The 15,926-nt window shown below is 40.9% G+C and overlaps 1 protein-coding gene across 2 annotated transcripts in view; it reads left to right on the plus strand.

Moving 5' to 3' along the window:
• Positions 1 to 15,926, plus strand: part of LOC119428586 (chemokine-like protein TAFA-2) — a 59,807-nt gene that overhangs the window by 22,329 nt on the left and 21,552 nt on the right. For both annotated transcript variants that reach the window (XM_037696270.1, XM_037696269.1), the window contains exons 3-4: positions 1,211 to 1,335; positions 3,530 to 3,586. In XM_037696270.1, coding sequence (XP_037552198.1) covers positions 1,211 to 1,335; positions 3,530 to 3,559 — 155 coding nt within the window. In that variant the 3' untranslated portion in view covers positions 3,560 to 3,586. The remainder of the gene's footprint in view (positions 1 to 1,210; positions 1,336 to 3,529; positions 3,587 to 15,926) is intronic.

Consider the following 15,926-nt stretch of genomic DNA (forward strand, 5'->3'; position numbering starts at 1 on the left):
ATGTGTGTGAAAATGTATTTATTTTTTTACTCAACAATGTAAACTATGTTTAGAAGAAAGGACTAACGTTTACCAATTTTGGTGAAGAAGAAGCCTCAAACATTAACCGTTTGTTAAACAAAATGTTATTTTAAATCTATTCTCAGAAACAGAAATGTTACATGAATGTTCTTAAAAAACAGTCACTAAAAAAGGTGCTGATCAGCCGTTTGGACCATGAAGGCCCAAAAGGACGACCAAAGTTCTGAAAAATCGTACAGCTGCCAAGCGCTAAAACAGATTGAGAGGTTTGAAACACAGTAATAATCAATGTTTATGTAGATGATACCTCTTTATATTGCTTTAAAAATGTCCAGTTTCCCTTTATCAATTATTAAATCAAATTAAGTTTTTTTTTCATTGAAAACACCATATTTAGCCACTTTTTATGAATGAGTATCCAAAATTCTAGGTATTGATAGAAATCAGTAAAAGTTTGTGGTATTTTGTACTATGGAATAAAAATAAATAAAATAATTATAGCCAAAGTTCATTCAGTATCCTACTTTACATTGCTCATTTTTCCCATTTGTTCATCTGTTAAACGCACAATCGTGGGCCACATAAAATCACTCCAAGGGCCGCAAAATGGCCCTTGAGCCACATTTTGGACACTCGTGATTAAAACGTTTGGCTTTTGTTCTTGTGGTCAGCAAAGTGTCATTTGAGTGCGAGGACAGTTATATTTGTTGTTTTATGTCCCAGTTTCAGAACAAAGGTTGGCGGTCAACTGACAAGACTATTGTGTTCAATTCAGTATAAAGTGACTAAATAAAGATTAAAATATTAGAATATGTATTACAATAAAACTCCAAAATCTTGTGGCGTTACCTTTTTGGTACTCATGACTCGTGAAAATCTAATAAAAAACTGCAAACTACATGATTAAATGACCAAATGTAAGCTCAATCCTATTGTGATAGATTTTATTTCTACCCAACTTTAATAATTAACTTTATTAATGTTCATTTAAAGTGTTAATAGTCAGGATGTGAGATCAGATCAAGGTGTCCACCAAAACTTCCTAATTACAGAACTACACTAGATTTTCTTTCTTCTGGTTTGAACTGTATAATTTCTGAAAATAGAGGACAATCGATGTGTGGGTGTTTGACACTAGCGGCAGCCTGAACAGTCACGTTTTGACATTTTATTTTTCCTCCGTGTCAAGCCTCCATAGTGGAGCAGAAGTGGTGGTGCCAGATGCATCCGTGCCTTGACGGGGAGGAATGCAAAGTTCTTCCAGATCTGAAGGGCTGGAGCTGCGCGACAGGGAACAAGATCAAAACCACAAAGGTGAGACGTTCAAAAACACCGAGCCTGCCTCTTTATTGACGCCAGAATCAAACCTGTTGAAACTGGTGTAACCGCCCTTCAAGGTCAACATGCTGTGACTTCTACTGTTGCCTTTAACTAAAAAGGTTTGTGTTTGCAGCCTGTGCTAGGACCCCTTGGGGACCTCTAATCAATGGGCTGCCATGTCTCCTTAGCACTTTCAGGCCACTCTGAGCACCCAAACTGGCCAATTACTCACTCCAGTTACTTGCTTTTAACTTTGTAACACAATGCCTGTATCCTTCACTGTGTTATGACTACCCGTAGACTTCTGTTCTGCCTCTCTCCACGTACTTAATTATTTAAACTGCCTGCACCACACCACACCTGCCTGGAGCCGGGAGCCTGGAGCCTTGGGCTATCGATTCACGGACTGCTCAGGACCTCAAAATGGAATATACATACGATATTTATTTATATATACACACTCAATAACAAAAATGTTAAGCGCCCTGATGGAGCGGTGGAAATGAAATGAAAAGGCACATGATGTCCGACCACAGAGATGACAGAGTTGGCATTACCTCCGATCCCATGTCCCCCACACAGGCCTGAATACAGGCGATGGTTCCTTGTGGAACAAAGTCGTACAGTCGTTGTATCCTCTGCAAGCCAGCCCATAGCTTCTGGATCTGCTCACCATCCAGCAGATCTTAATCTGAGCTGATCCCACATGTTCAACTGGGAAAAGATCAGAGGAGCTGGATGACCAACATGATGCAGGCTGAAGGGGGAGACTTTTCTTGTTGAAAGATGGCGCCACGGTGCCGTTTCCAGTGTAACCCATGTGGGATGCCACACAGAGAGCTAAAGCATCAAGGTCCACCCATCAAGGTCCAGATGGGCGAGGACACAGTGATCCTCTGTAGGTGTGGTTTGTCTTGAAACCTCAGAAGCTTCACAAAAGGTGCAAGTCCCCTCCTGTACCCAAAGGTTCTGTACACCTCACTTAACAGTTGAGTCGACGTTGACTAGTTGATGACGTCAAAGGAACTCAAAAGACGCTAAAAAAATTAAAATAAAAAAATGCAAAAAACCCAAAATGTATTATTTACCAAAAAAAAAAAAAAAACATCTGGAGCATATACTGTATTTATGCTCCTACCATTTATCACAATGCAAAATAAGTAACAGGAAAACCAAAACTATTATTAAGCTGCAAAAGTTTAATTTTATTTAATCCACTAAAACAAATAAACCACCGTGGTGGTGTGCCCTTCTGTTTTTAATTTTTTAAGTGGATTAAATAAAATAAAACTAAAAACATCATCTTTAGTGAAATACTTTCACACCGTTGATGAATTTCTACCTGTTTGAGAAGACTTGGCCTGCTCCTCGCCTCCCATCCGCTTGGAAGAATCTGTTTTGTAGCCAGCGGCCCGGCGCTGATCACGTGACACAATCACCGACGGCGACTAGTCGGCGTGAAATTTGAAAACTCGTGAGATGTCGTCGACTAGTCTATTCAGCCCCTAGTGCCTACATGACATCTTGTGTGTCTACCAGCATTCACGTACTGCTTTGACTGACTGTCAAACGCTCTGGCAACTGCCTGATAACGGTCACTCCACTCGATCTTGCCACTGAAATCATTTCAACCCAAACTGTTGGGACCAAATATCGTCCATCTGCAAGATAAACTTATCCGTGAGTGCAAATATCTATCGGACATTTTATTTGTTTTTGTAGTCAATGGGTTCTGATTTGGGACAAGCGAAGAGGCGTTCAGACCGGCTGTTAAAAAAAGTTTTTTGAAATGATCTGAATGAATTTGGATAGTTGTAAATACAGGTTTGAACTGATTTGAACCTCACACCGCCTTTACCTTCAGAGGTAGCCTTGACCTCTTATCCACATTAGTTTGGTGGTTTTCACACTTTCTGTTCTGAGCTGAGCTCTTGGACCTCCTGAGATAACCACACACACCATACACAGAGAGAACATCTAAGTGTTTAAAACAATGAAACAAGTCCCTCCAGCTGCTGGCTGATGAAACAGTAATCCTCAGGAAATTATTTACTTACTTTGTTTTTCTTTATTTTTCAGCTGTTCATGTTGTTTTTCTTACTAATGTGAATTAACAGAACTTGATAAATCTTCATGTAGGAAACTAAATGACTTTTTTTTCCCCTTTTGTCTTCTTTTATTTTGGAAGATTTCTGCAGACAGAGACCAGCTCTGGTAGCCGCAGATGCTCCACAACACAGCCCAGGTGATTATCACCATTCTCTTGTTTTAATGTACATTATTGTTGTGCAGAATGAATCTCTCCACCGTGAATCATTAACTAAAACGACTCCTTCGTCTGAGTCTTAAAGCTCCGTTCCCTGTAGTCTAACACCAGACAGCAGCGCGGCGAGGAGTCCGATCCAAACACGATAAGCAGCGACCTGCTCAAAGCGCCGGCGTCGCCCGGCAGACCCACCTCGCCCTCCTTTGAGCGCAGCCGGAGACGCGACTTTCTTCGGTTTCTAATCTTTCTGCAGGCTGCTCGGAGCAGCAGGAGCTCAACGCTTCCCTCCTCACCTCTGCAGAGCTTTTTCCTCTTTTCTTATGAAGAAGCAGGCGACACGACGCTGGAACCTCCAGCTACACTCACCTCCACGACTCGGTATCAATCAATGGAGACGCACCGAGGATTCAGAGCGTAAGCAAAGCCGAGGCCGGCTGTTGGAACGCTCGGGGCAGAGTCAGAGCCACGTGCTGAGAATTTTGTACATTCGAAGGCTGAAATGGAAGCAAGAGGTAACGGTTTAAACCGGTTCTTTTATACAGATAAATATTGAAATCCTGAAAGAGAACTCCGGTAACCTGCCCTGTCTGCGGCGCTTTTTACCGGAGGGATAACGGAATAAGAGCAGAGCTGTGGACTGCTGCTGAGACTTTTAAACTTTCTGTTACACCGTTTGCACAAATCTTTCTTACACGTGCAGAATAAAGACTCAGCATATCGTTAGATTTAAATCAAGTTCATGTCCGGATCAGAGATGAAGCTAAAACCACGTTCCAACTTTTCAGTCAGGTCATCTGGACAGTTTCTTACGTTTCACCTTCCATCCAGAAGGCTTCATCAGTCAAGGAAACACACAACACAAAACTGATTCTTCCCCCAAACAGCTTACTCCAAAGTGGAACAAACCAGTTGTGTTGGTGCTAAGATGGTCTCTTTGGTACGCCCGCTGCTCCGGTGCCAGCCCTCTTTCTCGTCGACAGTCGTGTCAAACTGGTTCAAAACCAACAAAGTCCATGCTCAATAATCCAGGTATACAATCCAACAATTTTCAGTCAGGTCATCTGGACTGTTTATTTATTTTTTTTAAACCACGTTGGGCCGCTACAGTTCAAACCAGATGTTTACATACACTGATTAAAAAAAAAAAATATCTGTTTCTCGTTAAACCGTTCCTGTTTGACGTCACTTATGATTCATTTGTTGCAGAGGTGGAAAGAGTACTGAAGATTTGTACCCAAGTACAAGTACTGTTGCACTGCTTAAATTGTACTCAATTACAAGTAAAAGTACTGGTGTACTACTCCGAGTATTAATTACTTTTAACCAAATGTTTTATTGTGTCAATAGAAGTCATTCAGTTTGATTTACTGTATATAATCGCTACATTCAAAGCTCATTTCTCAGACGCTCCGTCTTATTTTAGTACCAGACAAACCGACGGCAGTGACAATATCTAAGATATTTGCGTACTTAGCCAAACTAATAACCCACACATACAAACAATAAAAAAGTAATATGCAGGTAGCTGTAAAACCTCGTATACCACAACATGTTTTTTTTAGATTAGATGCTGAAGTCTTGAAGCTGCTGTCAACGTAGATATAAAACAAAGTTTGCATGTGGACGCTGTGTCCTCTTCACCCTCTGTACATGAAACAGTCCTCCAGGTACGGCCACAGGCACTTGAACACAGAACCAGCCGCCCTCCTGGACCGTCTGGCTGAGGACATGGCAAGAACGTGTTTTGGTATGAATCGTGTGCATCAACCTCAGAACAAAAGCTGCAGACTTCCTGAAGCTGGTCAGAGAGTCATTATCCACAGAGACGAGTCCTGGTCCAACATGGACTGAGAGGACAAAGACGTTACTTCAAAAAAGCTACATAAAAATCCAGATTACAGTTTAGAACTGCACACAGGGACGAAGACCTTAATGTTTGGAGTCATGTCCCGTGGTCTGATGAAACAAAAATTGAACTGTTTGACCATCGTTACATCTGGAGGGAAAAAAGGGGAAGTTTGTTTCAACTCGGGTGTAAAGCACGGGGTTTGGGGCAGCATCACGTCATGGGGATGTGCTGAGGGATTAATGCACATCACAAAATAAACCGGGAAGAAAGAACTTTATGTGGACCCAACAATGTTCAGTCAGGTCATCCGGACGGTTTCTTTTCTGTGCTGAGATGTTTCGCCCTCCATCCAGAAGGCTTCATCAGTCTGAGGAAACACCAAACAAAACTGATTATCCACCAACAGCCTGCTCCAAAGTGGGAAAAAACAGTTCTGTTGGATTTTATACCTGGATTATTGAGCATGGACTTTGGTGTTTTGAACCAGTTTGACATGACTGTCGATGAGGGCGTGTCCCAGAGGCCATCTTGGCACCAACATAACTGTTTGTTTTTCCACTTTGGAGCAGGCTGTTGGTGGAGAATTAGTTTTGTTTGGTGTTTCCTCAGACTGATCAAGTCCTTCGGATGGAGGGCGAAACGTCTCCGCACAAAAAAGAAACCGTCCAGATGACCTGACTGAACATTGCTGGATTTTATACCTGGATTAATGAGCATGGACTCTGGTGAACTTTATGTGGAAATATTGATGCAGAATAAAACATCGGCCAGGAAGTTCAAGCTCGGACAGAAATTAAAACGGACGATGACTGTCTGTTCTCATGGAGTTTATAATTGAGTATAAAGGTTTGAACAGATGGACACATCTGGAAATTGTCCCCAAGGACGAACTAGAGTTGTGGAGGTGGACAAATGTCTTTGAGATGTCTTGGGTACGGTAGCCCTAAGGTGTAAATGAACATTTGAAAAAACTGCATTACATTTGAAAAAACACAACACAAACAACAAAATCAAAACATTTGAAAAGAACGGAATTACATTTGAAAAAACTGAATTACATTAAGCCAAAGCGGAAGTGGCCGAAGCGGAAGTGGCGGAATTTGCCAAAGCGGAAGTGGCCAAAGCGGAAGTGGCCAAAGCGGAAGTGGCCAAAGCGGAAGTGGCCCAAATCACATTAGAAAAAACGGAATGACATTTGAAAAAACTGAATTACATTAAGCCAAAGCGGAAGTGGCCAAAGCGGAATTTACCAAAGCGGAAGTGGCCAAAGCGGAAGTGGCCCAAATCATATTAGAAAAAACGAAATGACATTTGAAAAAAATTCAATTACTTAAGCCAAACAGGAGTTGTTGTTTTTTTTTACTTTATTATTATTATTTATTCTTGCATATTAACTTTATTTTTCAAATGTGATTCTGTTTTTTTCAAATGTAATTTTGTTTTTTCACATGTAGTTTTGTTTTTTTCTAATGTTGTTTATTTACAACTTAGGGCCACCGTACCTGGGTGATATTTGATATTTCCCATAATGCAACACAAATACGCCGTGTGTTTGAGATGTGCCTCCAAATAACTAAAATGTTGTGAATTAACCAATCAAAGGCTTCCGAAGCCATGACATCATCACCTGGGTCGTCCCAAATAAAGTAGTCTTAGTGCGTGTGTGAACTTTAGAAAAAGGAAGGGGAAAAAAAAAAACTAATTTCTCATTATTTAAGAATTTTACAAAAATAAATAACTTTCGGAACCCTAACCGAAACTAAGACAGGAAAGGTCCAGTTTGATTGAATGACAGATGATAAGAAAAATATATATATTTATTTAGGCATTTTTCCACGGTGGATGGAACCATCAAGTTTCCGGTTGGGTGCGATATAAGTACAGTCCATTTACCATTTATTTACCACAACAAATTTTAGTTCAGTATCTGAAAAATTAGAACAGTACCATGTTTCAGTTGATCTTTTTTTTTTTTTTTACGTAAAACAGAAAATCTGACTTTTAAGCACAAACTTAATGTATTTTCAGAAGCCCCGCCCAGTTTGGTCTCAAACTGATTGTAACTGGAAAATTTACAGATTTTCCCACAGTTTGGAGTCTCAAACAGTCATGGTTCAGTGTGACGCTACTGAAACTACATCTTTGTTTAAACCTCTGGCATGTATTCTTCAAGGATTGATACTTTTAGAATAAAGTTAAACTATTGTTGCCAAAGAAAAGAAACTGCAGCTTTTAAAGTTTCTGAATCCTGGTCTTAAAGCCTTTTTCATCTTCAGTGCCGTCTTTAGAATTTTGTTTTCTTCCTCTGGTTGTTCCACCATCTGCCTTTTCACCTCCTGTTTTAAATCAAGCCCTGGTTTTCCTGGGGGGCACCATACGTCCCGATACCTAAACCTTTAAGAAACAAACCTGAACACAGATGGCGCCATCACTGCTCAACTGTGACACAGAACCATCAACATTTACTTCCTTAATGGGTACGCTGGAACAAAACCCTGTCCGTTGTTAATTTAATGTTCTTTTAATTCGTATAATGAAAAACATCTGGCCATTTTACTTCTAGCTTCAGTGATTATTGACTTCATGGGTCAAAATTAGAAATGCGTCACGGCTAAATAAGGTTAACTGTGTAATCATTTATACAGAGTTTAGATTTTGTTAAGAGGATGAATCTGGTGCTGGATTTTAAAGCTTTTGTTTGAGAGTGAAGAGTCTGAATGAAAAAGGAAATAACTCGTTAAACTAAAGTCTTCAAACTGTCCACTATTGTTTGGATGCATTGTAAATGTAAACAAGAGGTACGCCAACGTCCACCGACACACAGCTTTGAATAGTGACTGTTTTTAGTTTGAGATGAGTGTTTTTCTGGACTCAAACTGAACAGAGAATGAAGTAAACCTGAATGTTTTTGGTGCAAGATATTCAGGTGAGTTGCACTGTGGAAGAACAGAGGGAGGTTTTGTTCTTTATATTTTCCAAGGCAGCGCAGAGTGACAGATCCTGGCGAGTGGAGGGAGAGGTTTTATTTACCACCAGGTGCAATGGAGGCGCCGGGTGGCCAATGGTGGCCTTGGCCCCCACCGATTATTCTTCGGCCACCTCAATCATATGAAGAAAGTATAAATAAAGCAAAATTAAAAGGTAGACATGCTTCATCCAATGATAGTGGTAGCCGGTTTACACAAACACATATATTATTTTCAATCCCATTGAGCCTCGGGGACTCATTTACAAGAGAGACCTGAAATATACTTATATGGTGGTAGCCATCTTGTATATGGACGTGGTGACCGAATTTCCAATAGACCAAAGTTCATGCTCAGTAATCCAGGTAAAAATCCACCAACGTTCAGTCCTGACTGAACATTGTTGGACTTTTACCTGAATGACTGAGCATGAACGTTGGTGTTTTGAACCACTTTGTCACGACTGTCTCAGAGGAGGTGACGGAGGAGAGGGCGAGCCCAGGAAGCCATCCAAACATCAACACACTTGTCTCTCACCCCCCCACTCTCACCCCCACCCATGCATGACCCTCCACCTGCCTGCATGGACCAAACTCTATGGAACAGTTCGGTTTTGCGGGGAACTTTTAATGTTCTGTGTCTGCCGGACCCGGTTCTGGAGGGGCAGTCATCGTCTGTTGCAGCGGTCATTATTATCATGTTGCTAAAGGGCCAATGCTACTAACAGGACCACACAACTAACAGAACCACACTGCTAACAGGACAATGCTGCTAACAGAACCACACTGCTAACAGAACCACACTACTAACAAGACCACACTACTAACAGAACCACACTGCTAACAGGACCATGTTGCTAACAGAACCACGCTGCTAACAGAACCACATTGCTAACAGAACCATGCTCCTAACAGAACCACATTGCTAACAGGACCATGCTGCTAAGAGAACCACACTGCTAACAGAACCACGCTGCTAACAGAACCACACTGCTAACAGGACCACGCTGCTAACAGAACAACACTGCTAACAGGACCACACTGCTAACAGAACCACGCTGCTAACAGAACCACGCTGCTAACAGAACCACACTGCTAACAGGACCATGCTGCTAACAGAATCACACTGCTAACAGAACCATGCTGCTAACAGAACCACACTGCTAACAGGACCATGCTGCTAACAGAACCACACTGTTAACAGAACCATGCTGCTAACAGGACCACACTGCTAACAGGACCACGCTGCTAACAGAACCACGCTGCTAACAGGACCACGCTGCTAACAGACCCACGCTGCTAACAGGACCACACTGCTAACAGAACCACGCTGCTAACAGGACCACGCTGCTAACAGACCCACGCTGCTAACAGAACCATGCTGCTAACAGTAACAGTGTTTATGACATTTTTAATTGTTGTTTTTTTATTGTTATAGATTCTTGTCTGTACTCTTATGTTGTCTGTGTAGGTCGCTCTTGAAAATGAGTCCTCGTGACTCAATGAGACTACATGTATGAATAAAGGTTAAATAAAAAATACTTGAAGTGCCAACAGATCACGCAACATATTGCATGGAGATTACGCAGTTTCAAGATTTAACCAAAATGTCTAGCAGTCCATCATTTCTATACAACAGATGAAAACTTAGTTTAAAGCTCTGGTATGAAAGGCGGCAGGTGACGTGCAATCCCTCCGGGAATCCTTCATTTTTAAGGACTCACTCACTCGTCACGATGTTGTGGTGTAAAACCTTTACAAGAAAAAGGCCCACATGATGAAAAGCGCCGTCATGCTCGTTATGTCACAGAACATATTGCTCAGGAAGATGCGGCGATGTGCCAATTACACGGCTGAATTACGCAAACACAATCCCTGCACCTGCTGCGTTAAGACCCTCTACTTCAAGCTCTGAAGGGAAATTACTGCTTCGCCACTTAAATTACCACTCGTCAGCTACCAATTAAACAAACGCAACACCTAGGGAAGCATTTTCCCCCATTCCTCTTGGTATTTTTAGCATTGTTTCAGACAGTTACTCAAATACTGTTAATGATTTTGCTCCCTCGTAAAGCGAGACGGAGTGTAGATCGATCCCCGGAGACGTTTTCTCCTCTGACAACAGGCGGCTCAGCTCTTTGTCTTTTCAGCCTGAAATTATCCTCAAATTAGTCCCACATTAATCACAGCGACAGCTTGGAATGTAAATGATTCAGCGAGGGGTGGGGATTTATTGCAGCTACATAAATTTGTGGAATCTCTATACTCTGGTTTTCATAGGAATATTTTTAATTTTTATTTATTTTTTTCAGTTATCGAAGGTGATTTGTGTGACATTATGCACTGCCATGCTGTGACTCTGTCCCGGTCTTCGTCAAACAACCCATTTGTGAATTAATCTATCTGGGCTGTCACGGTCGTCTGTTTCCCGTCAAATGCTCGGCGTCAATAATGGGGGGCCTTACAAGTCCGGTGATGGCTTCCCGCGGTCCGTCAAACCCACACGTCCTCTGACAGCCGACTGGAAGTGATAGCAGACGCGTTTGTTATGAAGGTTGTTACGTTCTGCTCCTCGAGAAGTCTTTTTCCAGAATGTACTTTTAGTGGAGCAGAGGAGCTGCCAGTCAGCCACCGGGCTTCATGACAGGCAATTTAATCTCAAGGAGAACCGAGGTCTTTGGCGTATCTGACAGCAGCCAATGAGAGGAACACCAAAAGGTAAAGGGAGGAAGCAGGCTCTCCAGATTTATTCTAAACTCAGGATGAGACTGGAGGAAAGTATGCAGACAGATAAAAAAAGTAATAGTTTATCACAATTTTGGTCAAACCTTGAAATCAACATTCTGCACAATTTCCATACAATATTGTACGTCACGCCCAGACTATGTGTTGGGAAAGACATCTACTACCGCATCAAATATCAACTCAATATCCATGAAATTGGCCGAGTTATAGTTATTTTGTGTCGTGTAAGGTTGATTAGCTGAACTGGGTCGACTCGAAAAGTTAACCTGTTGTAGAAGTACATGGAATAATTACTTCCTGAAAGTTTAATTAATATCTGTTCAGTGGTACGTTTAGCTGATGGGACAAAAATGAACACACAGATATGAGCAAACACTTCAACTTTTAGTTGTAATCTAATAAGGAAGAAGAAAGCGGCATTATTTATTCCACACCACTTTTTTTATAAAGCACTTAAAAACAGCAACAAGGCAAGCAAAAGCAACATAAATACATAAATAAATAAAAATAAAACAAGCATAGGACACCGGATAAAATACACTGAATGGCCAAAAAAAAAAAAGTCGCCCCCCCCCCCCCAAAAAAAAATAAAAGGTCACTAATATTTTGTTGGACCACCTTTAGCTTTGATTACGTCACGCATTCACTGTGGCATTGTTTCGATAAACTTCTGCAATGTCACGAGATCTATTTCCAGTGTTGCATTCATTTTTCACCAAGATCTTGCACTGATGGCAGATTCTGACCACTGCACAAAGCCTTCGCCAACACATCCCAAAGATTCTCAATGGGGTTAAGGTCTGGACTCTGTGGTGGCCAAGCCATGAGTGAAAATTATGTCTCCTGCTCCCAGAACCACCCTTTCACAACTCGAGTCCGATGAAACCTGGCATTGTCATCTTGGAATATGCCCGTGCAATCAGGGAAGAAAAAAACCATTGATGGAATAACCTGGTCATTCAGTATATTCAGGTAGTCAGCTGACCTCATTAATTGAGCACATACTGTTGCTGAATCTTGACCAGACCAACTACAGCAACCCCATATCATAGACTGCCCCCACAGGCGTGTACAGTAGGCACTAGGCACGATGGGTGCATCACTTCACCTGCCTCTCTTCTTACCCTGAAGCGCCCATCACTCTGGAACAGGGTAAATCTGGACTCATCAGACCACATGACCTTCTTCCATTACTCCAGAGTCCAATCTTTATGCTCCCTAGCAAACCGAAGCCTTTTTTTTCCCCAGTTAGCCTCACTGATTAGTGGTTTTCTTAAGGCTACACAGTTATTCAGTCCCAATCCCTTGAGTTCCCTTCACACTGTGCGTGTGGAAATGCTTTTACTTTCACTATTAAACATAGCTCTGTTTTTCTTCGATTTGATTTCACCAAACGTTTAAGTGATCGCCGATCACGATCATCCTGGATTTTTTTCCAGACACATTTCTTCCTCGAGCACAATAGGTCTCCACTATCTTTCCAGTTTTTAATAATGCGTTGGACAGTTCTTAACCCAATTTTAGTAGTTTCTTCAATCTCCTTTAGATGTTTTCTCTGTTTGATGCCAATGATTTGACCCTTCTCAAACAGACTGACATCTTTTCCACGACCACGCCATGTGTCTTTCAACACGGTTGTTTAAGAAATGAGAAGCACCATTGCGCCAGTTGGGGTTAAATAGCTTGTTGCCAGCTTAAAGGTAATTAAAGATAATAAAGATGTTTTTTTTATCTGAATGGCTGTATGACTTTTTATAACTGTTTATTGTTGTCGCTGTTGTCCATTGTTTTTCATCATTCTTTGTTAAATCAGGTCTCTCTTGTAGATGAGTCCTCGAGGCTCAATGGGATTGACCTGTCTAAATAAAGGTTGAATTAATGAATAATTGCCCATGCAGTAATTATCCAATAGGAGGCTTATACCCATTTTCTTAGTTAAATACAGGTGGCAACTTTTTTGGGGGGCCAGGCAGTGTATCCACAGAGGTAAAGATAAGAGCTAAATGACTAACAGTATAGAATATAGACAAGCTAAAATCAACTCACACAGTGTCAAAAGCCAGGGAATAAAAGTGAGTTTATAAACGAGACTTAAAAACAGTAATCGTAGGAGCCTGCCATGCAGTGGCAACTCATTCCACAGTTTTGGACCTGCAACAGAGAAGGTTCTGTCACGTCTGAGCTTAAAACGAGTGCCTGGAACCAATAAAAGCATCTGCTGACCTCAGAGAGTGCTGTGGAACATATGGCTGCAGCAGATCAGTGTTAAGTTTATAAACTTTGCACAATTGTTAAATGCAGCTTCCTATCGGTAAACAGAGACTTCGTAGGTGCCTCACTTTGACCAAGTGGCCATTTCTAGACTGAGCAGTTCTCTGAGTATTGAAGCCCAAACCGTTTGATAGGCGAGAGATCTTGACGTTACTTGTGCTAAAGGTGGTGGTGATTTCAGTGAATGCTAGGCCTCAACTGCTTTATCTTTAATTCTTTGTCTCATATTTCAAGTTCTTGGTTTAGATAAACACTCGGATTATGTGGCCACACATTTAGTTTTGTTCGTGTTGATTTGTTTTCTGTCTTGTCAACAAAGTCTAAAAATCCTACAAAATGTGCAACCCCTCAGTAATTTTACTGCTCTGAAGTGCTTTTAGGGGGAAACCAACCACATAGAAATCCATTATAAATGCATTTTCATATCATGTAAAATAATGCATTCCTTTCAGTAATACTTTTATTTATTTAACTTCTATCTTCATACTTTAGATATTTTGTTCGCTCACTTACTTGCTGCTTCTTTTTACATTTGAGAGCTGCTGTAAAAATCGCTGACAGGTGTGCCAACTTACCTGGAAGACGTGCGTCCATCACAACCGCGAGTTGCTCCCACCTCGTCCGACAAACTAATTTTAGCTCGGACGAACACTGTTATACATTTGGTTTAAATCAGTAGCTCCACCTGCTCGCAAGACTGAAAACACGGCGTCGTAGGCAGATGGACCAGTCAAAAGGTTCGGTAAAAGTTAAATACTAAGCACACAGTGGCATTTCGAAAAAGTTCGAATCAAAAATAGCTGGACTTTATTTTGTAACAGATGTTTTGCTTCTTATCCGAGGAACTTTCTCAATTCAAAGAACAGAGAGTGTGGGGTTCGAGTTATAAAGCTGAGGTAAGCTGGATACATATGCAGATTGCCCCATCACTCCTCACCATAGAGGTTCGTTAGGGTCTTTGGTAGTCAGACTCACAGGTGGGCCACTCTGGTCACATGGTTGAAATTCCTGATAGGTTTTTGAAAGTTGAAATCTGAGACCTCCTCCTCTGTTTAAAGATGGTTTCTCACGTTTTACAAAAATGGCTTCCTTCACTTTCACTGTTTTGTTGTGAACTTTTCTTTTTATTATTATTTTTTTTTTTTTACCGTGTCCTGGATGACTGATAATCTTCATCAGCCCACACTGGCATTGTGCATGAATAAAGTTTAAAAACAAAAATAAAAAGATTTAAAAAAAAAAATAAAAAAAACTGTCCATGCCCGACCATCGACTGACTCGTTTAAGTTTGACAAAGAATCACTTTTATTTACCGGTTCTGGAGGACCTGGAGGATCTGGTGGGCTGGACGATATTCCCCAAATTCAGGACTGGATTAAAAAAAAAAAGTTGTCTAAAAAATATTTGGGGGGGGGGGGGATGCTTTTTACAAAAATTGCTATAAAATACACATTTCATCAATTAAAATAAATACTGGATCAAACTAAAGGTCTTTAAATGAAAAAGGTCTTTCTAAAGTAATTTAAATTGTACAAGTTAAATGACTTCTGAGATTAAGTAAATATTTTCTATAATAGAGTCAGGAGAGCACCCAGGGGTTGGGGTGAAAATTCTAAATAAATAGGAGTTTACTGCAGAACGGAGTTGCTGGCATCTTTGGAATTTTTCCGGCATTTGGAAAAACGACATATCCGGTTCTGGACAAAACATCAGAACTTCCCGGTTTGGGAACTTAAAAAAAACAACAACAAAAACAACAACATGGAGGCCCGCCGGTCCACGGTCAGTTGCCACAATAACTTAACAGGCGCTTTGGGGGTCAGGCTTGGAGAGCTACATGACAGCTTGGCTATCCTCACGTTGTTGCCATGGCAACCAACGCAGACAGATTGATCTGAACACATAAATCCCATCTGATCATATGCAAATTACAAAGACTGTCATAAACAATCTGATTCAGGAGGGGAGAGGGTCTACAATAACACAAAAGCTGTGATTAGGTGCTTTTCTTTAAAACTGAATGACTCCAAGAGGGTTCATTCATCACCGCAATAAATATCATTATTGTTTCATATTATTTAGACACTAACAAACAAAGCAGATTTTCTTTTCAGATTTTCAACACGGAATATTTGTAAGTGGCATCAATACATCTGAAACACATTCAAGATTTGACGGCAGTTTAGACATTTTGTGAGTTCTGTGAAAAAGGTTCTGAATCAGTATCTTACCTGTTGTGGATAACTCTTTAAACTTAAACAACCGCAGTTTAGAGAAAAAGGAGTTTAATTCTAATAATAGTAACGAGCTGGATCTTTATTGTCTTAAAACAAATCTAGATTCTTCAGGAAGTGCCCCAAGCTGCACCTGAAGTGCTACAGCTAGCTGAAAAATGTAGCCAAAAGCTAAAATTACCAAAAATAATAAAAAAAGCTAAAACAAGCAAACACAGCTAACTAAAACCTAAATTGAACCAAAAACAACTATAA

Source organism: Nematolebias whitei, chromosome 22 (genome assembly GCF_014905685.2).
Source record: "Nematolebias whitei isolate Nwh7 chromosome 22, NemWhi1, whole genome shotgun sequence".
Lineage (NCBI taxonomy): Eukaryota > Metazoa > Chordata > Actinopteri > Cyprinodontiformes > Rivulidae > Nematolebias > Nematolebias whitei.